Below are 24,306 nucleotides of genomic sequence, written 5' to 3' on the forward strand. Positions count from 1 at the left end.
TAAAAGTATGTTTAAGAATGATTTTGAATCCAACAAAATATTCAAACTATTTTAAGATTGCTGCGTACACTTTAAAAATATGACAAAAACAAAAAAACAAAAAATAAAAAGAGATTGATTTTAACAAATTCATTATTTTGAAAAGAATTTAAATCTTTAGCAAATTCTAGAGAAAGAAAACGATCCAAAAGTAGCTAAGATCAAATCTTATTTACAATTAAAGCTATTTAGGGAGAGCACTACACATTCATCTTGAGAAAGTTTTGTATCAGAGGATGGTTAATGAAATCAAACAAAATAACCCAATTTAACTCATAAGCAAACCAAATACACAAAAAGAGAATTAAATTTCATCACAGAATTGTGTAGCATGATCACTAAAAACAACCCACAAATTTACATCTAACACACAAACCATAATTCCACCAAACAAAAACGGAACAGAAGATCAAGAGCATAGACACTTATAAGAATTAATATAAGAGAGTATGATTCATAATTGACATCATAAAAAAAAGAGCATATAAGAACATAAGAGATTAAATTTCTTACAAATCATACACTTGTTTTCCAGTGAACTTAACCTCAATAGGGCTAACATTCTTTCCAATAGACCTGAAGTTCTGACCAACTCCTTCCCTTCCTGGATTCACCTTCTCTGGATAAACCCCATCTTTAGGATGCAAATACTGAACTTCCCCATTAGGAAAAACCCTATAAAATTGATACTTAATCTTATACTTTGATCTCAACCTTGTCCCCAAAGCCAAACACTGCTCTTTCCTTGCCAATTTCAGCAGATTCGGCCCTTCTCGCATGATCGCCGCGCCACCGGTGGGCATCTCAAAGATTTGCTCTTTAGGGGATTCCCATGTTATGACATAGAATTCCTCCACTTGAGCCTTCCGGAGGAGTCCCCCGGTGCTGCCCGCGAAGATTGGGGACGGGGTGCTGGGGTCGAGCTCGGGTGGGGTGAATCCGGCCGGAGCCTCGACAGCAGCCTCGGCTTCGGCGGAGACCTTGAGAGAGCGGGAAGAGGAGGCGGTCTTGAGGTGGGGCTTGGAGGTGAGGAAGGAGAGAGTTGGGGATTGCTTCCATGGAATGGAAATGGCGGAGGATTTGGGAGTGGAGAGAGATGGGGTGAAGAGGGTGGCTTGAGTGGCCATGGCCATGGGATTTGGAGCAGAGGAAGAGGATTGGAAATGGTGGATTGGGAATGGAGGATTGAGGAAGAATAATAAGAAGAATTGGATTTGGGGATTTTGTGTTTTTTGTGTGGATGATGGGAATTTGGAAAGTGGATAAGATGATCTTTGGTTGGCCAATTAGAATGAGAGTTTTTGATATGGAGACCTCACCCACAACTTTTATTTCATCCTCAGTTTATTCCAACTCTGTTTTCTGAAATTGGATTCAATATTGATATTTTATTTTCAGTTTCAAACAAAATTCAATGATAATAATAAATTTTTAAATGAAAAATTTGCTTTAACTAAAATTATACTTAAACGAAGATAATCATACTAAAAAGTCATAAGATAATCATAATTTTAATGATATGATTTTCAAACAAAGTCATAAGATTATACTAAAAAGTGGTCATGTGTATAATATATACACACGTTAGTATAGCCACTTTTTAACGTATCTTATGACTTGTTAGCATAATTTTAAGGTATAATTTCATTTAAATCAATTTTTCATTTAAAAATTTATTCAATGTGTAAATATTGGACCATAGTTGTCCCTAAATTCCTTTTGGTAATTCTTTTAAAAGAAAAAAAATGACCAAAGTCACAAACCTCTTTATGAAAATACTGCATGATCCACACCCATCTGTTCAATGAATAAGAAATAGGAACAAAACCAACTTGTAATTTTCATGCAAAATGGCTATCAAACCATAAGTCAACCAATTTTGCAGATGATCAATACCTCTATGTCATCGATGAAACCCGACAACTCAAATAAATTCAATACAATTACACTAGAGAAAGAGTATAGTAGGCGAAAAACAAAAATAAAATGGAAGTACTTTCAAAAGTGTATTAACCTTTTTTAGTTTAAAGAGTACGTTGAAGTTTTCAAAGTCCTTACAACCACTTTTGAACCGTATTACAAATTCACCTTATTTTCTATAAAACTTTCCAAGTTTTAGACACTTTTTTTTAACAAAAAATATATTATTTCTTTTCAAAAAATAACATTAAAAAAAAACCAAAAATGCCACGTGTCAGTTACACACTACATCCTTTTAAAATAATTATTAAATCTGTTTCTTCCTTTATAACAAAAAAAAAATGTAAAATCCCAACTGCCTATAAATTAGTTTCATTAAAAATCTCAAAAAATAAAACCAAAATAACAAAATCTAAACCATAACAAAATTTTAAAATCACACATTCCTTTATTAAATCATTATAAATAGAGATCAGTGCCAATATGAGTAGAAACGTTAGTGTTGAAAAGAATGGGTTTTAGTGGAAGCAGTTTTATTTTATTAAATTGTTTTCTCTTGAGTTTTGCCCTACTTTCTTCTGCAAAGAAGATTTCAGTTACTTACGATGGAAGAGCTTTGAAAATAAATGGAGAAAGAAAAATCATCATTTCTGGTGCAATCCATTATCCTCGTAGCAGTCCTGGAGTAATTTTTCTCATTTTATTATTATTATTATTATTATTATTATTATTATTAACAATCCTTATATCTTTCATTTCATATTTTATTTACGTAATTTAACTAATAACATTTCTCTGTTTTCTTTTCTCATATACTTGATTAATTTAGATGTGGCCAATGTTGATGAAGAAAGCAAAAAATGGTGGCCTTAATGCAATTGAAACCTACGTATTTTGGAATGCCCATGAACCCCAACGTGGCCAAGTACTTTTCATTTCATTATTTAAAAAAATCATTTAATGTGAATTATAATTTATTACAATTTAATGAATTTATTTCTCTCTCTCTCTCTCTTTTTTTTTTTTTCAGTATGATTTTACAGGAAATAATGATCTTGTACAGTTTATTAAAACAGTACAAAAACAAAGGCTTTATGCTATTCTTAGAATCGGACCTTATGTCTGTGCTGAGTGGAATTATGGGTAAATTTATAGATAATTTGCTTTATTATTATTGTTATTACTCTTATTTATTTGTATCTATTTTTTAATTAATTTATTTTGAAATTTCTTTATAGAGGGTTTCCTGTTTGGTTGCATAATATTCCGGGCATCAAGTTCAGGACCAATAATCAAGTTTATAAGGTAACCTTTTTTCAAATAGTATAACAAAATGTCACAATTAACAATAAGTTTACATGCTGATAACAAAATTTGTTGTGATTTTAGGATGAAATGGCAAAATTCACTACATTAATAGTAAACAAAATGAGGGAGAATAAGCTATTTGCATCACAAGGAGGACCCATCATTGTTGCCCAGGTTTGGTATTTTTTTTTTAAAAAAAAAAATCTTTTAATTATATAATACAGATTTTTGAAAATTTAATCATATGGTAATATGTTTCTTGAAAAATTAGATTGAAAACGAGTTTGGAAATGTGGAAGGATCGTACGGACAAGAGGGAAAAGAATATGTGAAATGGTGTGCTGAATTGGCGCAATCTTACAACCTCAGTGAACCTTGGATTATGTGTCAACAAGGAGATGCTCCTCAGCCCATTGTATGCATTTACTATTACATTCCTTTCTCGATTTTCTTTTTATAATAATTAAAAACTAATTTATTTTTCACCCCAATTTATAATTGACAGATTAATACATGCAATGGCTTTTATTGTGACCAATTCAAACCCAACAACAAAAATAGTCCCAAAATGTGGACTGAGAGTTGGGCTGGCTGGTTTGTTCTGTTACCTTAACTTATGACGAGAATGCACTTCAATATTTTTCAATAATATAATAACAAAATTACAAAAAATTAGGTTCAAGGGTTGGGGACAAAGAGATCCATATAGAACGGCGGAAGATCTTGCCTTTGCTGTTGCACGTTTCTTCCAATATGGTGGTTCCTTGCACAATTACTATATGGTAAATTTCATAAGATCACAGATTTCTTTTTCTTAAAAAAGATCGTTTTTCCATTCCTTACGTTTAATTTCGTTTATGTATAGTATCATGGTGGAACGAACTTTGGTAGGAGTGCAGGAGGTCCTTACATTACTACGTCTTACGATTATAATGCACCACTGGATGAATATGGTACATATATATAATTATTGTAGATTTTCTGTTTTTGAAAATGAGACCCATTTAATAAAAATGGAAACTTGTTAGGGAATATGAACCAGCCAAAATGGGGACATTTGAAGCAACTTCATGAACTTGTGAAGTCTATGGAGAAAGTTTTGACATATGGTGATGTCAAGCACATTGAGTATGGTCATTTGACAACGGTGAGTATTTAAATATTGATTGTAATTTATGGTCTGGAAAATTTGTTAAAATTATTGACTGGGTGGCCTATCTTTTGTAACAGGCAACATCTTATACCTACAAAGGAAAATCAAGTTGCTTCTTTGGAAATGCAGAAAATAGTAATAGAGAAATTACCTTTCGTAAAAGAAACTACACTGTTCCTGGTTGGTCTGTCACTGTTCTTCCTGACTGCAAAACTGAAGTTTACAACACTGCTAAGGTATAGATAGTATCTTATTAATTTATCAAAAAAATAAGTGTATAGTATTGTTGTTATCAAAGGTGATAGTTGGTCAGAATCAAATCAAACTAATCTGTTTATTATTATTTCATGAATATTAGGTAAACACTCAAACAACAATAAGAGAGATGGTTCCAAGCTTAGTAGGAAAATACAAAAAACCATTGAAATGGCAATGGAGAAATGAGAAAATTGAACATATTACACATGAAGGTGATATATCAGGAGTTGCTCTCACTGCCAATAGCCTTCTTGATCAAAAGATTGTCACAAACGATACCAGTGATTATTTGTGGTACCTCACCGGGTAATTTTAATCAGTTTAATTTCCCCTTTTATTATTTTTTCATAACCATAGAAACTAAAATTAGATATAATAATCACAATTAATCCCCTTTTTGCCCCTCATTTTACAGATTCCATCTAAATGGAAACGATCCACTTTTCGGCAAACGTGTAAAATTACGTGTTAAGACACGTGGCCATATACTTCATGCCTTCTTCAACAATAAACATATTGGTAATAAATTCACTTCTAAATATTCTCAATTAATCTACTAAACTTTATAGTCATGAAATTCATACAATGTTACTTTTTTGTTTCAGGGACACAATTTGGTCCATATGGTAAATATAGTTTCACATTAGAGAAGAAAGTAAGGAATCTACGGCATGGATTCAATCAAATTGCTCTATTAAGTGCCACCGTTGGATTACCTGTAAGTACTTTTAAATAAATTAAACTAAATTAAGTTTGCTAAAATACCCCTCTTGATATATGAAATTTTTTTACATAAATGCAGAATTATGGAGCATACTATGAAAATGTTGAGGTGGGAATTCATGGGCCAGTTGAATTGATTGCTGATGGAAAAACCATAAGGGATTTATCAACTAATGAATGGGTTTACAAAGTTGGTTTGGATGGTGAAAAATATGAGTTTTTTGATCCTGACCATAAATTTAGGAAGCCATGGCTGTCTAACAATCTCCCATTAAATCAAAATTTCACTTGGTATAAGGTAAAAGAAAAAAAAATCCACCCTGACCCTCGGCTAATTTAATTTTAAAAGTTTTATAATATGATTGATTTTGATTATATATTATAATGTTTTGATATGTATATATAGACTAGTTTTCAAACTCCTAAAGGACGTGAAGGAGTGGTAGTGGATTTAATGGGCATGGGAAAAGGCCAAGCTTGGGTTAATGGAAAAAGTATTGGAAGATATTGGCCAAGTTATCTTGCTACTGAAAATGGTTGTTCTTCAAGTTGTGACTACCGTGGGGCTTATTATGGTAGTAAGTGTGCTACTAATTGTGGGAAGCCAACTCAAAGATGGTACGTATTTTGTATCTTCTATTGATTAATTCATTGATGAACTCACGAACTTATGAGTTTGATTATTATTAGGTATCATATTCCGAGGTCGTATATGAACGACGGAAAAGAAAACACGTTGATTTTGTTTGAGGAATTTGGTGGGATGCCATTGAATATAGAAATTAAAACAACGAGGGTGACGAAAGTTTGTGCAAAGGTTGAGTTAGGAAGCAAACTGGAGTTAACATGCCATGATAGGACTGTCAAAAGAATTATTTTTGTGGGCTTTGGGAACCCTAAGGGAAACTGTGACAATTTCCATAAGGGTAGCTGTGATTCGTCATCTGCCTTCTCAGTTATTGAAAAGGTTAAATTTTAAAAATATTTTATTATCATTAACATTGTTGTTGTTGTTATTATTTTGATTTTTTTTTACTCTGATTTACGCAGGAATGTCTTTGGAAAAGGAAATGTTCAATTGAGGCTACAAAAGATAAACTTGGACTTACGGGTTGCAAGAATCCGAAAGATAATTGGCTTGCTGTTCAAGTTAGTTGTTAGGGATGTTTATTTAGTTAGGTTTTTAGGGTTGCAATTCAGTTAGTTGATCTCTCCTAATTTATGTAAGTTGAACTAAGCTTTTGTAAGCTTAGATGATTAGGTTTGATATAATAATTTCAAGTATATTTAATTGTTTTAATATTCTCTCTTCTTTTATTCTATGTTAATGTAGTTAATTCATTTCTCTTTTTTTTTTTCTCCCCCAATCATCTTATTATCATCGACTCATGGAGTATCCCTTAATTGAATTGGGGTTTGACCACGTAAAGAAACAACTTTAGAGTTTAATATTGAAGTGAGCATTCTGACTTGCAAAATAAATTTAGAGTCTAAGAATAATGTTATGTTATTTATAATTTTTGACGTATGGGTTTAGATTTTATAAGTACCTAATCGTTTTGTTTATGAATTTTTGAAAAAAATTACATGGATTGATTGACCATGAAATATATTTGAAATTCGAAACCAACTGGCTGAATAAGATTTTTGTAGAGGTGACAAAATATTGAATGACTAAAACCTAAAAGAATCAATAATGAAAACCTACCAGTGTCTTTTTTGGGGTTTTATCAAACCAAATTCCAACAAGGTAGAGATTGTTGGAAAGACTATGGAAACCGAAGGCAAAGTCTGCAGATGGAGAAAGCCAAGAATGGTTCCTGCAGTTATGGAGGAACCGGGCTTATGGGAGAGCCATTTTGCCAAACACTCATAGAAGTTTAGAAGAACAAAAGAAAGAATTATGATAATGGGCGCCATTGGCATGTTGTTAGTCGTTGCAGAGTATAGTATTCAGATGGAGTTGAAGTTCAAGTTCTGAAAATTTGGTTTGCATTTGAAATATAGAGTATTTAGAAGCTGCATTGCAATGGTATCATTTTGATTGGATACAGAAAAATTTTGACCTGTAAGTCAGCAAGAAAGTTCGAAAAATCAAGAAGGAGAAACAAGAAAAGTCATGGGTGGCTTTTGAATTTGAGAGTGTAGATCAAAGCAATTAAGGATAAATCCAACCAAACATAGTTGCGTAACGTAGCCTACTTCTACAAGACAGGTGCTGCTGCTTGTTTGGTAAGTAGTTTAAATTATATGTTTATGTTCTACAAATTTTGGTTTAATACTCTACTTAGTCTTAATTCAATTTGACCTATACTTTTAAAGGGACAACGTTGGTCCAGTAACATGTAATATTTATATTTAGTTATTTTTTTCTTCTAAATTTTATGTTGACAGTATTTAAATAGGATCAAAATGATCATCTTTTCTAGATTATTATAATGGAGAAATAATACATAGTATGGGTAAAAAGGTGAAATTTTTTGTAGTGTATTGTTCATATTCTCAAGTCTCTTTCACTCATTACTTAGGGTTAAGGCTATTTTGGATTAGTAGTTTATTTTGGTTCATATACTTTTATATATATTTATTTTGTTTATATACAAATTTTAGTTTATTTTGGTCAATTATCTTTAAAATATTTATTTTTGGTTTTTATACTTCTAAAAATGGATTTTTTTTTTTTTTTTTTGTCATTTCAGTGTCATTATCAGGGACCAAAATGGTTCCTTTCTTGTTTTAGGGATGAAAATTTTGATAAGTATATTGTAAATTAAAGTTTGACTACTGTTACAGTATTAGTATGAGGGCTTCAAGTCTAACAATTCTTCCTATTCTATTAAATACGTTTGAATATTCAAAGAAGTTGGGAGGTGGCAGCCGTGAAAGAGAGGGAGGGAGAAAGAAAGAAAAAGAAGAAGGGGGAGAAAAGATTGGTGTTGCGTCAGTTTAATTAGGAATAAAAGGTAAAGGAAAATTTAAATAAGATACAAGCAACATGTTTAAGTATACACAAAAGCAGTTCTTTAAAAGCCTAAAAAGTTAATCTCCTTATACAAATATCATACATGATTATGTCCCTAGCAAAGATGGAACATTAAATTTCATGGCTTCCCAATCTTATGTTTCTAATCTTAAGCTATACACTACATTCTATGTACATGGTAGTAATCGAAGGGGTTGCTTTGTCTCCGTTCCCTCTTCTATCTCTGTTGGTGGGAGTGGAGTGAGAGTTTTGTTTCTCTTTCGATCCCAGGTTGGTTCTCCTCAACTTTGTTTAGGGTGGTTGTATTGCTGGTTAACTGTTAAATGAAGTTCATTAAAAAAAAAAAAAGAAAAAACTATGCACTACACCCGTACTCTTTTGAAACTTGTCTCTAATCTGAGTGGCTAGGTACATCATAATTACTTAATCAATACTAATTAAAACATTAACCATGCAATTGTAATAAGCATCTGTTTCAACCAAATTAGGAGGGATTCTCACTTCAATACTTCCTTCTAGTATCAGCACAACCTCTTTCATTGATGGCCTAAGTGCCGGATTTGGAAAAATACACCATAAACCCACCATTGTTATCCACAAGCGTTCAGAATCATGGCTTATTATATCTCTCAATCTTTCTGATCTCACACAACTTACAACCCAATCCACAAGCGTTTATTGCATCATCATCTCCTTCTGTTTCTTCTTCAACATGCCTTCTACAAAATATGATCTCTAACAACATTACTCCAAAGCTATAAACATCTACTTTTTGTTGTAATCGGTGCATTCGTCAGCCATTCTGGTGCCATATATCCCATTGCTCCTCTTATCATTGTGGCTGTGTGTGTCTGGTTTTTCTTCATAAGTTTCGCTAAGCCGAAATCCGAGATTTTCGCTGTGTAATTCTTGTCAAGGAGAGAATGTTTTGTGGCTTTATATCCAAATGGATGATCTGGGTCTCGCACTCTTCGTGTATGTATAACAACCCATTTGCAATTTCCAATACCATTTTGCTCTGTTTTCCCATTTAGCCTTTTGAATCTCTCTCTCTCTCTCCAAATAGGAAATTTGATAGAGGACCATTTTTCATTACCTCATAACCAGTAACCGATGATGTCCTTCATTGCAGAAACCCAGAATTCGTAGGATCCAGCAATGATTGATTAACCCCACTTGATTGCGTTGTTTGGGGACTGAGTTTGTGCGTAACAGTGAAAGAAACAGAGAAACAATGGTAGAGAGAGAGATGTAAAAATTCAAGGGCGGCCATTGAAATTTGAATGAAACAGTCAGATGGTACACAAGTTATCAATACAATAAAAGAAAATTTTGGTTACTTCCTTTGCCAATGAACAGTCAAAGCCGCTGACTTTTCTTGCTTGGATTAGAAAAATACATGAACTCGACGTTTAGTCTTAATGTTATGTCTTTAACCCAAGAAACAAACGATTATCAAAGATATAAAGTAATAATCAATATTCAATATCAATATATATCTTACAAGTGTAATTGAGTCAAAGTCACATTAATAATTTGGTCTCATGATATAAGTTTAGGTCTTCATAAAATTTGAGTTTTCTTCGTTAGAAAGTTATATGTTATTTATTATAAACAAAGAAGTTTGGACATTATGGTAAAACAATTTGTTTCACATTTACCATCAATAACTAATAATTACAGTGTAATTCAAATAAATAAAATCTAAATTTAAGCCCTTTTTTTTCCGATTCTCAACCCCATCCCATAACGTTGGCTTATGCAAATCGACTCTCAAATACAAGACATGTCTCTAATCAAATGATAATATATATAGTAGATTCAAAAAGAATACTTCCTCTCATCAACCACATTATCAAATATATCTTTTCCAAAACCAATGTTGCTTCCACACTCTTTCAGTCATCTCTTCGATGGGAACACCGTTTGTCTCTGGCACCAAAAAGTACACAAACAATGACATTACAATCACACAAATAGAGAAAAACAAGAATATCCAATATTTCATATAACACAACATGGACAGAAAAGATTGAGCTATCATAAAAGTGAACATCATATTCACACAAACTGTCACACTCTGCCCACTCGATCGTGTCCCCAATGGAAAGATTTCACTTGGTATCAACCATCCAAGCGGTCCCCAAGACCAAGCATACGACGAAACGAAAGTGCATACCATCAACACCACCAAAACCGCCAACCCTTGTGATAGATTATTAGAGTCGTCTTGGAGTTTTAATCCCATCACAACCGCAATGATGGTTTGAGAGACGAACATCTGAACTCCAGCTTCTAACAGCAGGAGTCTTCGGCCGACCTTATCCACCATGTAAATGGAGACTAATGTAGAAATGGCATTAACGATTCCTGTTATCGCAGAGGAGTACAAAGACGCATCGTTGCCGAAACCCAACGTGTTGAACAGAACTGGAGCATAGAACATAATTGCGTTCATTCCCGTGAGTTGTTGACAAACTTGAAAAAGTATGGCAATGACTAATGGGGGTCGATTTTGGCGGATAAGAAGTATTGCAAAAGGATTTTCGACTCCTCCAGCATTGCGACTTGCTTCCACAATCTCCAAATACTCTGACTCGATCTTGTCAGTGCCTCTAATTTTGCTTAGAACCAATTTTCCTTTCTCTAAATAGCCACGTTGAATCAAACTATTTGGAGTATCATCAATTGAGATAGCTCCAATGGTTAATAGCATCGCCGGAACCCCAGCCAATGCCATTGATAGCCTCCATCCCCATCCCCATTGAATCCTAATATTTCAAGCTTGGGGGTTCGTTAGCAATTACACAAAATTAAAAGAAGAAAACTTGAGAAAATTTAACACTTTGTTTAAACTTACTTGGATGTGCCATAATTGACAAGGTTAGCAAACATAATCCCAACCGTAATATCAAATTGAAACAACATATTCAAAGCTCCCCGCATCCTCGACGGCGCTATCTCCGACAGAAACAAGGGCACCGCCTATCAACAACCAAAGAATTAAGAAAAAACAGAATTTCTAATGTAACAAAAAAGAGAATAAACATCCCGTCTCCACAAATTCCAAGAAATTTCTAACCTGATTTGCAAATCCAACTCCACAACCCAAACAAATTCTTCCAAAAATGAGCATACAAAGTGAAATGGCAGTAGCATTTAACATAGTTCCAACAATGAAGAAAATCCCAGCAATCACCATTGTCTGTTTCCGACCCAAAACTCTTGATGTGTAAGCTGCTATTAATGTTGATATTAAAGCAGCAACATAAAGTGATGATGTGAACATTTGTAACTCTTGGTTGTCGTATTTACAATAATTGTTGTCGTCTCCTTTTTTGTTTTGTGTTCTTTCGTACACTTCTGGAAAGAACTCTTTAAGAAATGAAGGCATCGACACCACTCCCCCTGCACCAGAACATTCGGTAAATCATCTGACTAACCTAAAAGTTTAAGTTAGAAAAATAATGACACGATCACTTACCAGAAATCCCAAGGTCGTAACCGAACATGAGGCCTCCGGTGGCGGCCATTATGCAAGAATTGAGAACCACCGGAGTTACCTTGGCTTCAAACTCAACTTTGGACGAAGCCACCGCATACTTTACCGTCGTAGTCATCGTAATTGAGTATAATCCTTTGATATTGGCGATTGATATATAAGTGTGAAGAATCAAAGATCTATTGAATTGAGAGCGTTACAACTTTTTTATTTTACTAAATTTGAGAAGTGAATTGGCCAAGAATGGATTTGACAACTATGTGTACAGAGTCATAGACAGCTGAGTTCAATTTCTTGTTTTATATATATATATATATATATATATATATATATATATATATATATATATATATATATATATATGTTTCTTCTTATATAATCTATGTCGTTTGTGTCTATTAATGGTGGAAGAAGTTGAATTTATGCAAAATGTACCAACCCTTTTGAATTGTTATGCTTACTCATTCCTTATAATTACCTCCTGTACTCTGTTCTAAGGGGTTGATGTATTGTTCTATTGGAGATTATAACAATTCTATTTACAATTCTAATCAAACAGTTAATAATTGAAGTCCTTTAAGAGTTTCATATTCACAATTAAATGTTACTGACTAACTATAAATAGATAGAGAGAAAAGCTCAACATTTTTAATTACCTCGGATTTTTTTTCCGTAGGAAGGACACATTTTCTAATTTTTCCAACTGTTGATCCAAACTATCGTTCTCTTCCTAGAGGTCCAAACATGCTCTCCTTCCATCAAACGACGATCTTGTCCTTGGTCGAGGATGAGGGCGAGCATGTCATTTTGGACCTTACTCAAAATCTCATCTTCTCATGATTACTTGAGTCCTATGGTGTGAGTTTGTTTTATTGCTCATTTTGACTTACATTTTCTTGAACGGATAGTTTGTGTACTCCATGGAGATGATTACATCCTTCGTGCCAAAAACCATGCAACATTAATCATATTATAAATCAAGGTTTAGAATGTTAATGTCTATAAAAATCTCAAGATCACAATGGGTGAAATGTCCATTATTTATATTTGATTGGTTATTTATGTGTTTCCATGAATCCCATATGGACATCTAATCTTACCAAAACAAGAAAGAAACGGAGAGGAAGAAAGAAAAAAGATTACAGAAATAAATAATCATGTCTACTATATCGAATATCGAATTTCATCAAGAAACAAGTAAACAAATGAATACTATAAATTTTCCTCAGTTCTACTGTCTCACCCCCACAACCATAATTGGCCAACAAAATAAGAGGCAAGAGAGAACATTTGCAAAATAAAACTGTAAAAATAAATTAGAGCCAAAAGGGAAAAAAAAATCAAGCTGAAGCCTTTCCTTTCTCAGGCACATCAGTCATGTATCTCTTCCAAAACCAATGTTGCTTCCAAACTTTCTCAGTCATTTCTTCGATTGGAACCCCTTTAGTCTCCGGCAGCAAAAACATCACGAACAACGACATTACCAACACCCAGGCCGAGAAGAACAAGAAGATCCCAAACTTCATATAGCACAACATCGACAAGAAAGATTGTGCTATCACGAAAGTGAATAACATATTCACACAGACCGTTACACTTTGTCCAGCTGATCGTGTCTCCAATGGAAAAGTTTCACTCGGAATCAACCATCCAAGTGGACCAAAAGACCAAGCGAAAGACGAAACAAAAGTGCAAACCATCAATACCACCACAATGGCCAACCCATGTGACATGTTGTTTGTGTTATCTTGAAGCTTTACGCCTAGCACCACCGCGATAATCATTTGGGAAATGAACATTTGAACTCCAGCTTCTAATAACAGCATTCGTCGTCCGATCTTGTCGACAGAGTAAATCGATACCAATGTAGAAAGGACATTAACAGCGCCTGTTATGACAGCAGAGTAGAGAGATGCGTCGTTGCCAAAGCCTAACGTGTTGAATAAAACTGGAGCGTAGAACATAATGGCATTGATGCCGGTGAATTGTTGAAAGATTTGCAACAATATGGCAATGACTAAAGGTGGGCGATTCTGGCGCATGCGGAGGTTTTTGAAAGGATGTTTCACTTCTTGAGCAATGCGACTTGCTTCCAAGATCTCCAAATACTCTGGCTCAACATTCTCCGTTCCTCTGATTTTCTTCAACACTGCTTTTCCTTCCTCCAAATGACCACGTTCGATCAAACTATTTGGAGTATCATCAACCAAGAATGCTCCAAGAGTTAATAGCAATGCCGGAATGCCAGCCAATGCTAGTGATACCCTCCATCCCCATCCTCCTTCAATTCTGTCATATCATTTCAAAATTCTTAATTTGATTTTTCACAACACATTTCAAATAGAGAGAGAATTTTTGCGTTTGCTTACTTGGATGTGCCGTAATTGATAAGATTTGCAAACAATATTCCAACTGTGACATCGAATTGAAACAAGATATTCAAAGCTCCACGAATTCTCGTCGGCGCTATCTCCGATAGAAACAACGGCACCGCCTGTTTTGCAGCATTAGGAGTAAGAACAGAGCAAAGCAGAGTAGAAAACATAGCAGAGGGATGAATGGAAAAAAATAAACCTGATTGGCAAATCCAACCCCACAACCCAGAGAGATCCTTCCAAGAATGAGCATGAGGAGGTTAACAGCGGCGGCGTTCAAAATGGTTCCGAAGATGAAGAAAATTCCGGCGATGAGCATGGTCTTTTTCCGTCCAAGGACTCTAGTGGTGTATGAAGCGAAGAACGTGGCTGTTAACGCCGCGAGATAAAGAGAAGATGTGAACAATTGTAAGTTTTCGTTGTCGTATTTACAGTAATTGCTGTCGTCGGCTGCATGCTGTTGAGTTTTCTTATACACAACCGGAAAGAATTCCTTTAGGAATGAAGGCATCGACGTCACTCCCCCTGTTTTGACATGTGGAATTTCCCCGTAAGGAAAAGCAATAATAAAATTCCCACTTTTTACTGTGTGCTTAGATCCAGGTAAAAATGAAATAGTTATTAAAGAAGACTTTAAAGATTCATATTATGAACGAGCTAACCTGAAATTCCAATGTCATAGCCAAACATTAGACCTCCGGAGGCAGCCATCATACAAGAAATGATAACCACCGGAGTTATCTTGGCCTCGAACTCGACTCCGCTGGACGGAGCCGCAGTAAATCCTCCTGCTGGCATAATTAATAAAATTCTAGTAACTCCCTTTCCTCTTTGTGGGGGATTGGATTGAAGAAAGTGATTGATTGTTAAAACTATGGGGAGTAATTTGAATTATATTTATAGAGAGGAAAAAGAATGAAGGATGGACTGTTCAAGTGCTAGATTTGATGGTAAAATAATGGAGAAAACAACCGTTTCAAAAACATAGTAAGGTCCTTTTTTTTTTTTTAATTATTATGTTTATCTTTTAAAATGGGAAAAGGAGACTATATTTAGTAAAATTAATTATGAGATTTAAGAATGAGAGTAAATGGGTAGAGAGTATAAGATGACTTGGACAAACTTTTATCCATATCCACAATTTAATGCCAAATGAAACGTTCCAATATTTAAATTTGACCAAGTTTGTCATGGTTTTAAGGAATCATTCTGTTTCTTCTGCATAAAAAATGGGAAATAATATCCGAACACATAATTCTTTTACCATTTAAAAACTCTTCTTTTATTTTGTTTCTCATTAACTCTTTTGCCATTTAAAAAGGTCTTGTTTTTGTTCTTATAACTTACCTAAAATTAAAATATTCCATGTATCATCTAAACCTTCAATTTTGTTGTATGACTCAGTAATTATTTTTCTTTAGAAGAACATATTATCGTACCAAATTTAAGAAGGGGTCAGGCCAATTTGTTGTTGAAGTTTAAAAATTTTTTATTTTGTTCATCGCTGGTTTTTGCTTTAGAGACCGTTTGGGGTTTCTTCTTTTGCAGCTTAGCTCCAAGCTTGCAAATTTGAAACTCAACCTTATGCATTCTTTTGTTCTTTATTCTTTTCTTCTTAAATATATACACACACATATACATACATAAGTTATTTCTTTTCCCTTTGTAGTTTTTTAGAAAGAAAATACTATTGTTGGGACAAAGGGCAATATAACCTAGGTAAATTATTTTATAAAAAATTGAATAAACTAATAAAATAACAGATATAACAAAAATACTTACAAAATATATAAAAATAATAATAATAATTTAGATTCAATAGCAAGTTTAGTCTATATAAACTTTCCAATTTTAAATTTAAGAAATCCCAAAAGTATAAAAATGTTTGTGAATGGACCGTTTTATTGCTTTTTCTAATGAAACTTTCAAATTTCTTCTGATTACATGTATATTAATGTCGAACAAATCTTCCATATTTACAGAAACTCAAACTTATTTAATGTTTAATAGAAAGAAGAAAAAAAAAACTCAATATACAAAATAATTATTGGATGCATTTTATATAGACAAAAATCAAGAACTTAAAAATCTATTATGAATCTTTTTTAAAGTTTAAGAATTTTACATGGACAAAAATTTAAAATTTATCGGCTCCCTTCTTACCCTTATATAGATTTGTACAGTGTTTTGAATGAAGAAACTATACCCATAACCATTTGTGTTGGAGGTAACCTTATAAGCTTTCAATTCTAGAAAATACAAATGTTAAAAGAAATAAAATTATCTTTTTATATTTAAGAATTAAATAGACACAAACTCCGATGAGGTAATAACTAAATTGATATTTATGTTAAATTACAGAATTGATGTTTAAATAGACACAAACTCTCGTAGTGTAATAAATAAATTGTAATTTAACAATTTATGTTAAATTACAAAATTGATGTTATGATTTGAACAAAGTTAAAATTTAGTTAACCTCGTAAATGTTCCATATAATTTGATGAAGCTCTTATAAATATAGAAAAAAATTAAAAGTATTTACTTTATAATAAAATCTAAAAATGTTGGGAATTTTCATAAATGTAACATAATACGTCAAAATTTAAAATATTCAGATTTGCGATATCTTTTTCATTTCCTCTTCCTTTTTAGGTCACGTCTTTTTCTTTTAAACGTAACTTTTGTAGAGTAACCAAAGCACCTTAGAAAAAATAGCAAAATCTAAAACCCATGATTGGAGTTGTTAAGTTTGGTCAAATCTAAACGACCTAAATTGTAACCAAATTAAATTATAGAATTTGAAAAAATAAATTGTATCATGTACCAAATATTTTACGCGTTTGATTATTATTGAAAGTTTGAAGGTGTAATTACAACTACCGTAATATTTTAGAGATGATTTTTGCACTATATCTTAAAATTAAATATATAAATGTGTGTTTGAAAATTTCTGATCGGTCAAATCAATGGCAAGTCGTAAAAATTAAAAAAAAAATAAAAATAAAAAAGTGCATATATATATATATATATATATATATATATATTAATTTCAAAATTTGTATGTGAACAGAAATTTAATTTGGAGACAAAAGGGACAAAATTTGGTGATGAGTTTGTGTTTGGTAAGAAGTAGGGTAGACAAAGGGAATTTTTGCAGTTTCATTGACAACTAAAATAGAAGATATGATGCATTAGAGAGTGACGTAAGTTTCATTAGAAAAACTTATGTTAATTAAAGATATGATGCATTAAACGACTCTATGTTAATTAATTAAGGAATGCTTCTAATTAACTAAGCTATACACATATGTATGTATGTAGTGAAGATGTTTTGAATCTTTTTATCTTACAACCAATTTTGTCAAAGATGTATAATAAAAATCTATCCCATCATCGACTAGGTTATTCTCTTAATCAGTTATTAATGGATTTAGCATAGGTTCAAGGGTTTGAGTATCTCCTTCTCAACTTTGTTAATTTAATGGTAAATGCATGTTTCAGACCTTCGCCGCTATCCGATATGAAAGATTTCAACGCACTATTTTTTGTATTTTGGATAGAAGATTTAAATTTTTAATCGTTGAATTATATTTACGTTCGTTATAATATTTTATCTAAAATAATAATAAATAAGACTAATTAGATTGATGGGAATGTTGGAAACTTCCATTCACATTTATTTGAAATAATATTTAAAATGTTCTTTTTATTTTAAAAAAATGTTTGAAGCGTTGACTAAGGAAAGCTCCTCCACGTAGAAAGTACTTGGATTGAGATTAAAGTGATGAATTTTTGGATATGGATTTTCCCCTGTTTACTCCATGTCATTCCAACGTATTAGATTTTATTCTTTAGAGTTGTACTTCAAAAAATAGAAGTTCATACATGGTCGCTATTTTTTATTATAGTAAAATAAATTAAAATATTTATAAAATATATAAAAATATCAAAATTTTATATACGATAAATTGAGATAGATTAATATATATAACTATTTATGTTTATCTATAAATATAGTTAGAAATTTTGTCACTTAAAATAATTTTTTATATTAATAATTATAATATTATAATCACTTTGACACCCTCTTTAAAAGTAACTTTTATCTTTATTTGGTCTTTTAAAAATTATATTTTGCTTTCTCACCATTTTTAGGACTTTCTTAATATTTATTCATAACACATCTGAATGGAAAGATATTTCCTTTTATTTTACTTTTCTAGATAATATAACATAAAAGTAGTCTCCATGTTCTATTTAAAAAACAAAAAACAAAGACCAAAGTTTTATTGAAAATCAATTAGTGAGTTTTAAGAGATATTTTACATTGCTTTTGTTAAAATTAGGGATGAACTATCTAAGTTTTAGATGTACATGAATCACATTAAAAAGTTAAGATAAAAATTCCAACTTCCAAAATTCAATGTTTTTTTTTTCCTTACCCAAAAAGGTTCTCTCCAAAGTATTCTTTCTCTCTTTCTCCCTTTCATCAATCCAAATTTTATTGAAAAAGCATCAACATTAATCAATAATATCTCTATTTTCTTTGTATTCATGTATGTTCAAATCAACTTCTGTATACATCGACTAATCTTATAGGACAATCCACCTAACCCTATCGTACCTTAGTGTCAAGGAAACTTGTAGAAAATTAGTCCCTAGAAAATAAATAATATCTCTAATGTCCATCAAAGCTTGTGTTGGATAATATAATATTAAACGTATCTTCATCAATCAACTTAAATTTTTTTTGTCCATCAATGATTTAAGATGGTATAAAAGCATGTGGTTTAGGCAGAGATCGTGTGTCGAATGTTTGAAAAAGGAAAAAAAAAAAAGTATATTTTGTGTGGTTCAGGAAATATCCGAATATTATTTTTAGAAATGAGAGGGTTTGTGTTATAAGTAAACCAAACAGTAATACCTTCCTTTGGGTGTAAAAGTTAGAATCACACAATACATCTTGAATTTTGTTTGCTGAAGGTTTAGTGGGTTTAATTGTAATGGTTAAGAAGGTTTATGCATACTAACTTTTTATCAAAAAGGTTAAGATCTCACTCCATTTATAGACATAAGAGATAAAAGATAAACCACAACCAACAGTATCAACAAATTTAGATTTTACTTTTTGTTACTAAACTTTTGTGTAAATAAAATTAATTTAGTCCTTGAATGAAAGTTAACTAGTGATGGGAATTTTCAATGTATTATTCAAAGTTGGAGGACTATTTATTAATTAATTATTTTTACTCAAAAAGAAGATAGAAAAAAATGGGATGCTCTAAATTACAGTTATATAATCCATGGTTTAGCCAATTTAGGCCTCAAATTTAGCACATGCAGAGCTGGAATCACCCCAATTCAAGTCTTTGATCCTACCATTTGTTGCTCTATAAAAATCTTTTGATTTCACCATATCCTCATATCTCCATATCCCCCACTATATCTTTGTTCCGTCAACTCAAAACAGGATGCCTGCGGCAGGATTTGCGGTGGCTTCGACCACCGTGGAGTTCGAGGCCAAGATAACTCCGGTGGTTATCATTTCTTGTATGATGGCCGCTACTGGAGGCCTCATGTTCGGTTACGACATTGGCGTTTCCGGTACTTAATTACTCTTAATTTCTTGTTTACTTGTGTTAATTAATTCTTTTTAATGGATTGGATTATTAATTCGACATGTCGGAACAGGGGGAGTGACGTCGATGCCTTCATTCCTTAAGGAGTTTTTTCCGGTAGTGTATGAAAGGACTCAACAACACCAAGGAGACGACAGCAATTACTGCAAATACGACAATGAAAACTTACAGTTGTTCACCTCGTCTCTTTATCTCGCGGCGTTAACGGCCACATTCTTCGCTTCTTACACCACTAGAGCTCTCGGCCGGAAACAGACCATGCTCATCGCCGGAATTTTCTTCATTGTCGGAACCATTTTGAATTCCTCCGCCGTTAATCTCATCATGCTTATTCTTGGAAGAATCTCTTTGGGTTGTGGAGTTGGATTTGCCAACCAGGTTTGTTTTCTTCCGTTCTTCCTCTGCTCTGTGTTGCTCTGTTTTTGATCTGTTCTTACTCTTAATGTTGTAAAATAGGCGGTGCCGTTGTTTCTATCGGAAATTGCGCCAACGAGAATTCGTGGAGCTTTGAATATATTGTTTCAATTCGATGTTACCATCGGGATTTTGTTGGCAAACCTTATCAATTACGGGACATCCAAGTAAGCAAATTAAAAGAATTCTCTCTCTATTTGAAATGTGTATGAAATCTAAAATTAAGAAATTTGAAATGATATAACAGAATTGAAGGAGGATGGGGATGGAGGGTATCATTAGCACTGGCTGGCGTTCCAGCATTTCTATTAACCCTTGGTGCAATCTTGGTTGATGATACTCCAAATAGTTTGATCGAACGAGGTCATTTGGAGAAAGGAAAAGCAGTGTTGAAGAAAATCAGAGGAACAGAGAATGTTGAGCCAGAGTATTTGGAGATCTTGGAAGCAAGTCGCATTGCTCAAGAAGTGAAACATCCTTTCAAAAACCTCCTCATGCGCCAGAATCGCCCACCTTTAGTCATTGCCATAATGTTGCAAATATTCCAACAACTCACCGGCATCAACGCCATTATGTTCTACGCTCCAGTTTTGTTCAACACGGTAGGCTTCGGTAACGATGCGGCTCTGTACTCTTCTGTCATAACAGGGGCCGTCAATGTCCTTTCTACATTGGTGTCGATTTACTCGGTCGACAAGATCGGACGACGGATGTTGTTATTAGAAGCTGGAATCCAAATGTTTGTCTCTCAAACGATCATTGCAGTTTTATTAGGCTTAAAACTCCAGGATAGCTCTAATGATATGTCGCGTGGGATGGCGATTGTGGTGGTGTTGATGGTGTGTAGTTTCGTTTCGTCTTTCGCATGGTCTTGGGGTCCACTTGGATGGTTGATTCCGAGTGAAACTTTTCCATTGGAGACTCGATCGGCTGGGCAAAGTGTGACTGTTTGTGTGAATATGATCTTCACGTTTGTGATAGCCCAATCTTTCTTGTCGATGTTGTGCCATATGAAGTTTGGGATCTTCTTGTTCTTCTCTGGTTGGGTGTTGGTAATGTCGTTGTTCGTATTGTTTTTGTTGCCAGAGACAAAGGGTGTTCCCCTCGAAGAGATGACAGAGAAAGTGTGGAAGCAACATTGGTTCTGGAAGAGGTTTATGGATAACACAGACACAAAGGATTCCGTTTAAGTATTATATAGCTATTGTGTGTTGTTTTCTTTTTAACTTTCATTTTTATGATTGTGTGTGACACGCCAAATTCACAGGTATCTATTAAATTTTTATAGACGTATCTGCATTCTCTTTGATATGTCTTCGTGTCTGTGAGTTCAACATAGAGATAAAGATGCTACATCATAAGAAAAGTCATGAATACAAAAAACATAATGTCATTAGAACGAGTATAATATTTATGAAGTATAAAAATGTTCACTTTTCACTTTCTTTTATTATTATTATTTTTTTTTAACTTCAGCTGAAATCCATTCCATATTGATATTTCTATTGTAATTTTTTGTATAACTAAGATTGACATTCATATTTTCAACATTGATCATGGGATGAGCTAGTAGAATCAAACAATAATTATACAAGTGATTTCTACAATATGTGGTTGTTACTCCACGATCTTTGCATAAATGATATTATATTAGAGTAAATATCATGTTGTCAATTGTAATATCCAACTATATCTCCACAAATCTTTTTATTATAATGTCTACTAAATATCTATATTTATAAGGTTATACAAGGTTTCTAAAATGTCGTTTGACTTGCAAAATAATATGCCCACAATCCACTTTCAATAAATCCTTGAACTTTCTATTTTCTTTTCGACATGATTTTGTCACTTGTACAATAAAAATGATTAAGTTTGATCTAAATTAACACATCACATCATTCTTAAATGACGTAGTTAGATGGTACATACATGTTTAAAAGTCTTGCTACTAAAATCTTTTAAAATTAGAGTCGTTAGATGTACAAAATCCTAAAATAGTAAGACATTGAATTGTAATTTAATCTTAATATTATCTTTGTTCATAATTTCTTTTAAAGGAAATTAGTTAAGATTCTTAAATGAATTAAATACTACAAAATCAGAAAGAAGTTTTGTATTTAAACAAAAAAAATTGTGTGGAAAATTATTTTTTATTTAAATAATTTCATCTTGAAGAATAAAAAATCATACAAGATAATGTGTTTAATTAGCTTATGATATAAATTGTAATTTCTTTTATTAGTACAACAAGGAGATAGGAGATCCAACTTTAATCTAATGAAGACACTAAGTTTTATCGATTCATAAAATCTAAATTTTAATGGTTTCTAAATTAGAGAAACCAAAATTATAATTTAAACCTATTGACTATTTTTTCATACAAATTTCAAAAAATACTAAAACAATATACCAAGCATTCAAACATTTGTTCGAGTTTGTCCTCGGAGCTAAAGGCATATACATTAAATAGGTAAGAAATCAAGGTTACGTTACAACATCGAACCTTGAGGTTATATTTCTTAACAATATTATGCTTAGTTGGGCCAACTTTCCCAAAAAAAACATTTGTTGGAGTCTTCACAATGATGAACTAAAAAACACCCTTTTTAAAATCTCCCATTACCAAAATAAAATGAATAATGAAGTAAAGGCCTATTAATAGCTAACTATTTTGTTTATAGTTTGTTAGTTTTAAAAAATCATACCTTAATTTTTCTTCGATTTCTATGGCATTATTTTAAAAAAAAAACATAGATTATATTTTATTGAACAGATTTTAAAAACAAAAAATATGTTCCTTAAGTAAAGAAAGAAATTCTTAAAAAGTAAGAAAAAAGAATCAAACATTTAACTTGAATATCGATATATAAGGTTAAAAGATCTTTGTTTTAGTAGTAATTTCTCAAGTTAGATATGAAAAATGAAAAAGATAAGGTAAATTATTATGGAAGTACAGTAAAATTTTGAAAAAATAAAAGGTTTCTTATCCCCTAAATTTAGAAAATGCTCATAGCTTCCTGTATTAATGAGGCCATTAATTTGTTCCCTCAAAAGAAAAAGATAGTCATAATAAAGCATATAAGACACAAGCCACTCACCCACCCACACTCATAGGGAATTTGTATGTGGTGATAAATAATTAGTTGTATGGCTTTTGATCAAATCAATCTCCAACCACAACATATACAAATAGTCTCAAATTTAAGAAATTGAACATTAAGTTCAATTTTTATTTTATCAACTTTCACACACTTAAAAATCCTATTTTAAGTATTTTTTTTTAAATTTGCATCCGGGACTTTTCAATTATAAAAATTAAATCCTTTCAAATTATATCAATATTAAAATTAGATTCTCAAAATACACTTTACAAGTGGGTTGGTTCAACTTTTATTATTTAAAAGTTTAATTTCTAAAATTATTGTAAGTTTGAGCGTACAATTTTAATATTTAGATAAATTTAAGAACTAAATTTTGATGATGGAATGTTTTAGAGTATAATTTTATCTACCTTTAAAATTTTAGGCTACAATAAAATTAATATTAAAAAAAGGTTATAATATCAACAAAATTGACAACGTGAAAATCAATTGTAATAACTTTTGTCTTTTAGATGTTTTCCTAATTGTAAATAGTTCTTTCTTAAAAAATATTCTTTTATAAAATATTTTCACATATAATAAAAATTATTAAATATTTACCCGAATAATAAATATCACGAGGCTATACATAATTTACGCACAATTTTAGTATGGTAGATAAATATTTTTTCAATATTTTCAAATTTTTATCTTCTTTGTTAGGCCAGTTTAGGTACTATCTACACAATGGATGAATATTAACCACTTTCTTTTTTTTTTTTTTGAAAAATCAAATATAAAAGGATATTTTCAAAACTAGAAAAAAAAATATTTTTCATAGAAAAAAATCATGAAACCTCTATTTTTAAATTTTTGATAATGTATTTATTATATTATTAAGTTGCT

General features: G+C 32.1%; 5 protein-coding genes across 5 annotated transcripts; 2 read left to right on the top strand and 3 right to left on the bottom strand.

The window, feature by feature from the left end:
- Window positions 1-443: 443 nt before the first annotated feature.
- On the bottom strand, window positions 444-1,391 carry LOC103483718 (photosystem I reaction center subunit II, chloroplastic). The gene has a single exon (XM_008440465.3). It carries the CDS (start codon window positions 1,170-1,172, stop codon window positions 549-551), a length of 624 nt encoding a protein of 207 aa, XP_008438687.1. The 5' UTR covers window positions 1,173-1,391; the 3' UTR covers window positions 444-548.
- A 1,079-nt stretch (window positions 1,392-2,470) lies between these two features.
- LOC103484185 (beta-galactosidase 7-like) lies at window positions 2,471-6,594 on the top strand. The gene is made up of 18 exons (XM_008441148.2): window positions 2,471-2,644; window positions 2,789-2,884; window positions 2,990-3,102; window positions 3,198-3,264; window positions 3,349-3,441; window positions 3,539-3,682; window positions 3,773-3,861; window positions 3,944-4,049; window positions 4,133-4,220; window positions 4,296-4,414; window positions 4,498-4,656; window positions 4,779-4,984; window positions 5,094-5,197; window positions 5,284-5,396; window positions 5,481-5,699; window positions 5,808-6,019; window positions 6,092-6,368; window positions 6,452-6,594. The coding sequence occupies exons 1-18, from the start codon at window positions 2,471-2,473 to the stop codon at window positions 6,560-6,562; spliced, it is 2,490 nt and encodes an 829-aa protein (XP_008439370.1). The 3' UTR covers window positions 6,563-6,594.
- Window positions 6,595-10,239: 3,645 nt separating this feature from the next.
- LOC103484186 (sugar transport protein 13-like) lies at window positions 10,240-12,004 on the bottom strand. Its single transcript, XM_008441149.1, has 4 exons — window positions 11,869-12,004; window positions 11,467-11,792; window positions 11,245-11,369; window positions 10,240-11,155 (listed from the first exon to the last, which is right to left on the bottom strand). Exons 1-4 carry the CDS (start codon window positions 12,002-12,004, stop codon window positions 10,240-10,242), a joined length of 1,503 nt encoding a protein of 500 aa, XP_008439371.1.
- A 1,021-nt stretch (window positions 12,005-13,025) lies between these two features.
- Window positions 13,026-15,256, bottom strand: LOC103483719 (sugar transport protein 13-like). The gene is made up of 4 exons (XM_008440466.3): window positions 14,924-15,256; window positions 14,461-14,786; window positions 14,256-14,380; window positions 13,026-14,175 (listed from the first exon to the last, which is right to left on the bottom strand). The coding sequence occupies exons 1-4, from the start codon at window positions 15,057-15,059 to the stop codon at window positions 13,227-13,229; spliced, it is 1,536 nt and encodes a 511-aa protein (XP_008438688.1). The 5' UTR covers window positions 15,060-15,256; the 3' UTR covers window positions 13,026-13,226.
- Window positions 15,257-19,590: 4,334 nt separating this feature from the next.
- On the top strand, window positions 19,591-21,755 carry LOC103483720 (sugar transport protein 13-like). Its single transcript, XM_008440468.2, has 4 exons — window positions 19,591-19,868; window positions 19,956-20,281; window positions 20,360-20,484; window positions 20,565-21,755. The coding sequence occupies exons 1-4, from the start codon at window positions 19,736-19,738 to the stop codon at window positions 21,505-21,507; spliced, it is 1,527 nt and encodes a 508-aa protein (XP_008438690.1). The 5' UTR covers window positions 19,591-19,735; the 3' UTR covers window positions 21,508-21,755.
- The last annotated feature ends 2,551 nt before the right edge of the window (window positions 21,756-24,306 follow it).

Source organism: Cucumis melo, chromosome 6 (genome assembly GCF_025177605.1).
Source record: "Cucumis melo cultivar AY chromosome 6, USDA_Cmelo_AY_1.0, whole genome shotgun sequence".
NCBI classification, from domain to species: Eukaryota; Viridiplantae; Streptophyta; class Magnoliopsida; order Cucurbitales; family Cucurbitaceae; genus Cucumis; species Cucumis melo.